General features: G+C 30.6%; 1 protein-coding gene across 1 annotated transcript; it reads right to left on the reverse strand.

Annotated features, from left to right (window-relative positions):
- Positions 1-243: 243 nt before the first annotated feature.
- Positions 244-5,039, reverse strand: LOC123214903 (beta-amyrin synthase-like). The gene is made up of 16 exons (XM_044634925.1): positions 4,649-5,039; positions 3,535-3,720; positions 3,165-3,452; positions 2,996-3,080; positions 2,745-2,911; positions 2,449-2,640; positions 2,240-2,353; positions 2,018-2,137; positions 1,810-1,932; positions 1,606-1,704; positions 1,428-1,484; positions 1,126-1,316; positions 866-1,043; positions 704-784; positions 515-598; positions 244-425 (listed from the first exon to the last, which is right to left on the reverse strand). Exons 1-16 carry the CDS (start codon positions 4,847-4,849, stop codon positions 306-308), a joined length of 2,286 nt encoding a protein of 761 aa, XP_044490860.1. The 5' UTR covers positions 4,850-5,039; the 3' UTR covers positions 244-305.
- Positions 5,040-6,652: the final 1,613 nt, after the last annotated feature.

Below are 6,652 nucleotides of genomic sequence, written 5' to 3' on the forward strand. Positions count from 1 at the left end.
AGAGAACACAAGAATTTACAAGGTTTGATAAATGTATCTATGTCCTCAGTTCCGCTGATTACTTTCATTATTTTCAAATAATAATTATAAAGAAAATATAAAACTATTAGAGATCTCTAATAATAAGATTCTCTCAATATAATTATGTTTGGCTACAATTGTTTTTGGGATGTTTTGAATTAAAACCAAGACTTTTATTTATAGTCTTTGGTAAAATACAAACAGAATAGAATAATCAATGTGGGATCTAAAGAGCCAATTTTCCAACAGCAATTAACTTGCTTCTATATTGATTTCCTTGAACATTAGTCTTGGAAAGGCAACGGAACCCTCTTTCGGTATTCAGCAAGAGCCCACAGTGGGTAAATATTTCTATACACTGCGTAATGTAACATGCAGTTCTTATTAAACACTCCTGTAATTTCCTGCAAGCGTTACATCATTTATTCATTAATTATTTATTGAAACATTTGAACTTAACATGTGCCCATTTTTTCATTTCCTTCAATTGTACCTGTTGGGGAAAATCACCATCTTCTAGCTGAGAATTAATTATCAACTTAGCTGCACGGTGAATAGGAGTTGGGTCTCTTTCCGCCTGATAATCCAAAGAACAATCACATAAAAACATAAATAGTACAAAATTTATCTTGGTGCTTAAACGTGAAAATATAATTTTTTTTAGCGGTTTATTGAAACTAACCTGTCCACCATGAATTAAACCCATTATAGCCCATGCAGTGTGAACTAAATTTGACCTATTTCCTTCGAGAGGTATGTATTTCTAAATGCCCAGGACAACAAATTAGTACATATGTTTAGTACGTTGTAATACAGTAAGAAATCAATTAACACAAATACATACCTTTTCTGGGCAAGAACGATAACTCTCCCCCCAACCACCATCCTCTCTCTGTGATTTAAGAAGAAAATCAATACCTCTATGCACAGTTACAGAATTTTTATAAGTCTTGCCAGCTGCTACCAATCCTCTGAGTGCAAACCAAGTACCATATATGAAGCAGACTCCCCAATTTCCGTACCTATATATGTATAAATATATTCATTGAAAAAATATATATCAAGCATATGTTCTTTAATAAACTTAATAATAATTAATTTTACCATGAACCATCAAACAATTGAACTTTTTCCAAGTAGCCAACTGCTTTTGTGATGAAATTTTCAATCTCTCTCTTTCTGTGTCCTGGATATAATTCTTTAAACGAAACTAAAACATGGATAGCTGATGAGGTGCACTCAACATATTCGTGCTCAATCACTATGTCCGCAAAAAATTCAGTAGGATTCAACAACTGAAGCCAAAATACATCGCAAGTGCCAGTCATTAATATATTTGTGATATAAACTAATTAGAAAGATTTAACACAGCAAAGTCATATCAATATGTAGATTAAAAAACTTACTTCCAACCATTCTTGGGCTCTAGCTGGCTCCCAGGCGACGAGACCTCCATTTTTGGTCTGCAGGGAGTCAAAAAATAGAGCTTTTAATTATTGTTCTAATTTAAAAACATAAAACATATATAATCTTGAAATGTATGCATGAGAAAATTTGTTTGAGAACTTAATGATATATGTGTACCTGTAATGATAATAGGATATTAACAGAATCATATAACCTTTCAGGTTCCATTTTCTCCCCAACGATTTCGGGTGGCATCATTGAGAAAAACAGGCAACACTAAACAAAATGAGAGACAATATATATCTACGGTGAGATAGAGGGAAATAAAGAAATAACTTTTCTTTGTTTGATCAATAATTTTATGAATAAGTTTATAAATACCTTCAAACCTTCAGCAGTACAATCAGAAACTTGCCATCCATGATCTTGATCAGAGAAAGTCCAGGATCCCTTTGAAATATGTCGATACATTCTCTTGAAGTCACCAGAAGGATTGTCCTTCACCTTAATTTACAAATAAAATGTAAAATCATTAACTCTGAGGAAAATTCAAAGGAACTAATGTTTGGTTTATTAAATGTTAAATTACTTGAGATGCTTTGATAAATTCGTGTCCTCTCTTGAGTACAGGCCCTATTTCATCAGTGAGATTACTAGCAAGCAAAGCTTGAATAGCAAAACCAGTATCCCACTCCTGGCTTCCAAAACTCTGCATTTGTAACAATGGAATTAATTCATCAATGCTAAATCAAAACTAGACTTCATTGAATTCGGTGATATATACTAATTGATTAATTAATTAATTATTTACCTGCATCTTCATTCCATCTTCACCAACCCATAAGTAATCTGGAATCCTAGCTAGATGCTTCTTGAAACAATCTCCATTTGGATCTTCAACCCAACAAGCTAGCATGCATAACACCTGCGTATATATAATTCATTCAAAAGAATTAGATTGATGGATACACAAAATAAAAAAAATTATGCATTTGCATATCTAGTGAATTGCAATTTGACCTTTTCCACACATCCAATGGTAATGTACCGACTATTCTCATCTTCATAATGAATGTGCTTCATTGTTACTTGAAGTGCTCTCTCTCTTATCAACTTGTTGAAAGGCCAATGTGTAAGAAAAGACTCAGAGAATATATATAGACAGTCCCAAATCAAATCTTGAATCAAAGGATGGGGATAGTAAAGATCCTCCTGCAATTATAACAATTTTCAATTTTATATATATATTAACTTTTAAGAAAGGAACACAAATAGCAAAAATATATATATATGTCTGTGAACAATTATAATCTCACCTTGGCACATAAATGGCGTACTTTCCCCCAATTAACTTGATTGTAAGGTTGAATGTAGAGCTCTTCCCTCAGTTGTAGAATGAGAGATGTAATTGGGCCAACAAATTTCTTGCCATATAAATATGACATTGGCATGTACACCATGCGGCAGTAACACCACATTTTGGCTGCATTTGTGAAGAATCAAACTTATAAACTAATAAATAAACAATTAATATCAAAATCTTAATCCAAAATGATGCAAAACTAACCTGGATGCATTGGAAGAAATGATGGAAGGATCCAAAATTCAGGAGGCATTGGGTTGCTTCCAGACCAATTGAACACACCAAGTATCTACGACAGATAAAAGATAAATTAATGCATATGCATTGATGACACATTAATGAAGTTAATATATAGATAGAGTGATGTGGTTACCGAAAGCCAAGTCTTTCCCCAAGAAGGAATGTGAGTGACACCACCACGGTCAAGGATCCATTTTCGAGCTCTAGCACAAGCATTATCTTCGCCGCCATCAGGTCCTTCTCCAAGGATACGCATGCAGATGTAGCTGAGAGCTGTACAAAACATGGTGCTGTGGCCTTCAATATGTAATCCCCACCCACCATCTTCATTCTGATGGTAATATATGTATCGAAGGATTTCCTTCTTATGCTCTGCTGGAAATACACTGTCAAGATGCCCTGTTATAGAGGTGCACATCACCTGCATATGGGCAATTCTTTTTAGATACATGTAATTAATAAAAATTTCAGATACTGTTCTAAACAATGTACTATCTAATTACCAATGGAGGAAGGAAAAACAAAGGACCAGCATTTTCAGCTGGCCAATGGCCGTCGGAGGCTTGCAAAGCCGAGAAGAAATGGACCGCCCTCCTCAACGAGACTGTAGCTGTTTCATACGTTATTTCTTCTCCATCCTCCACCTTTACAGCTGGGATTGTTTGTTTGAAATTTTTCTCCCGAAGAAACTAAAATTTATTATTCAATAAACAAATAAATATTTACGTGGTGATGAGCAAGACAGATTGGACATAAAATACAAAGCTAGAAATTGTATTAACATGATTGGTTAATTGACGTTTGAAAATGAAGGTTTGTGAATGTCATCTAAGAAGTTATTGATGAGATAGAGGTTGACTTGAGTTCGTATGTATTCTTCCGTCTTTTAACTTAAGAAGTTATTGATCTTTTAGCTTCTCTGAAACCCCAATAACATAGCGATGTTCTGCCACAAACCCCAAAACAGTCAGAGACCCCAATAACATAACTTTCAATGAAATTTCTGCCACAAAGTCGTCTTTTTTTCTTAATATTGCTAATAAATAGCGATGTTCTTGATGGCCATTTCCCAGAAATTAAAAGTAATGTCACATATGTGGGACAATGGCAAACAAATTTGCATAGTAAGACATGATTGGGTAATATGAGTTTATCTTCTAGTTTCAAGATGATAATATTTAAAACCTTATCTTATATAATTTATGAATGGAACATAATTACGTAATTAATTATATATACAGATACCATAAGTAAAAATTTTCTATTAAAATATGATATGTGAATCATATAGCAACTTCAGGTTAATTAGTATAACCAGGATTACTGGTGTAATTAATTGTTTTAGATGGTTAACTTTACCTACCTTTTTTGTAGTGTTGCTATGATAAATCAATAATAATGGTTACTTATTTTAAACCCACATCAGTGATTAAAACAAAAAAAAACATATAGTGCCAAATTAAGATAGTTTCAGCATCATCCTATGAAAAAAGTAATATCGATGCAAGATGGACTTATCATCTGAAAAGGAGATGAATTGTGTAATGGAAAAGAGAAATGAAGAGAGACACAAGTGCAAATATAACCAGAATAGAAATAAATGACGGGCACCAATACCTGCATTCGCCAGAGAATATCACCACTGGGCTTGACCTGAAACCGATTTTTGTAGAATTTTTGACGAGCAGCTTCAACCTCAGCTCGCTCCTCAGTAGTCCCCGCTTCAGGATCAAACTCCCATGTTTGCCTTCCCACAAAGTTGTTTGTGCTGTAAATGTATGGATCATTGCCACCTTCTGCAATCTTCAGCTTCCACATAATAATATGCTGCTTTTCTTTTGCATGCAATAATATGATTGTGTTAATTTGCAGGTGGTTTAAACAGCATGCAGATATTAGAGTATTCTTTCAGTTACTTCTAAATATAGAAATAGAGAGAGTGGAGAGAAGTAAGTTAATCAGAAGAGAATAACTAAAAGATATATAGATCTGTATACTTGTAAGATAGATAGAGAGATCTGATGATAGAATTAAGTATGAACAATGAAAATGTTGGAAAGTAGATGACTAATATAGATTAAGTAAGAGAGCGTTTGATGGGTGAGGAGAAGAAGAAATACAACATTTATCTATATAGTCAATCGCACACAACCACCATGCCATTTCCTGATGATTCCAAGTTTCAGAATACATATATTATAATAATACTGTATATACAGCTTTTATGTATAATTGTTTACACAAATAATAATGTATCACCATTTAATTAGGTATTTTTTTATCTATTTAATTACATTTTTATCTGTACATAAAATATTACTCTATATATTATTAAATATATAAACTTAGGTAGAGAAATCAGTGTGATATAAAATAAATAAATAATTCAATATAATGTCAATAATTCAATCTAATACAGTTTGAATAATAAATTTTGAAATGGACTTAACATTATATTAGATATATATATATACATCCAATATAATATTAAGTCTATTTTAATATGGTTGGATAATAAATTTATATATATATATATATCAAAATTTATTATTCAACTATATTAAATTAACTTGGCATTTTATATATATATATATATATATATATATATATATATATATTTATTTATTTATTATTCAAGTATGTAACTAATACCAATAAGCCGAAATAATATCAATAAGTTAATTTAATATAGTTGAATAATAAATTTATATATATATATATATATATATATATAAATTTATTATTGAACTATATTAAATTGACATTATTTATAGAGAGAGAAAGAGAGAGGTGTAATTATATATTTAGTAAATTATGAACTATTTTGTTCATAGATTGTTTTAACGTGCACACATGTATACTTGAATTTTATTTGAGCAGTTGGATGTTGATTTTTATTGATGTATAACAAGTGATATTAAATTGATTTATTGATATTATTTATATAGTTGAATAATATATATATATATGTGTGTGTGTGTGTGTGTGTGTGTGTGTGTATAAAATATAATGTGTCAATTTAATATAGTTGAATAATCAAAAATTTATTATTCAACTATATTAAATTGACATTATTTTTAAAGAGAGAGAGAGAGAGAGGTGTAATTATATATTTAGTAAATTATGAACTTTTTTGTTCATAGATTGTTTTAATGTGCACACATGTATACTTGAATTTTACTTGAATATTTGGATGCCGATTTTCATTGATGTATAACAAGTGATATTAAGTTGACTTATTGATATTATTTATATAGTTAAATAATAAATATAAATATAATGTGTCAATTTAATATAGTTGAATAATAAATTTTGATATATATAAAAATTTATTATTCAACTATATTAAATTGACATATTTTATATATATAGAGAGAGAGAGAGGTGTAATTATATATTTAGTAAATTATGAATTTTTTGTTCATAGATTGTTTTAATGTGCACACATGTATACTTGAATTTTACGTGAACATTTGGATGTCAATTTTCATTGTTGTACATCAGGTGACTTGTTCCCACCGAAGGTATAGTGAAATCACAAAGTTTCACTCTGCAACTTTCAAAACCTAAACACTCACCTATGAACTAATTTTTATTAAAATTTTTAAATATAGTTAAGAG

Source organism: Mangifera indica, chromosome 4 (assembly GCF_011075055.1).
Source record: "Mangifera indica cultivar Alphonso chromosome 4, CATAS_Mindica_2.1, whole genome shotgun sequence".
Classification (NCBI taxonomy): Eukaryota; Viridiplantae; Streptophyta; class Magnoliopsida; order Sapindales; family Anacardiaceae; genus Mangifera; species Mangifera indica.

Coding starts and splice junctions, on each gene's coding strand:
- LOC123214903 (XM_044634925.1), bottom strand. CDS start 4,849: ATGTGGAAGCTGAAGATTGCAGAAGGTGGCAATGATCCATACATTTAC. Junction 2,912..2,995: donor ATTTCTTCCAATGCATCCAG/GTTAGTTTTGCA, acceptor TCACAAATGCAG/CCAAAATGTGGTGTTACTGC. Junction 785..865: donor ATCGTTCTTGCCCAGAAAAG/GTATGTATTTGT, acceptor CTGGGCATTTAG/AAATACATACCTCTCGAAGG.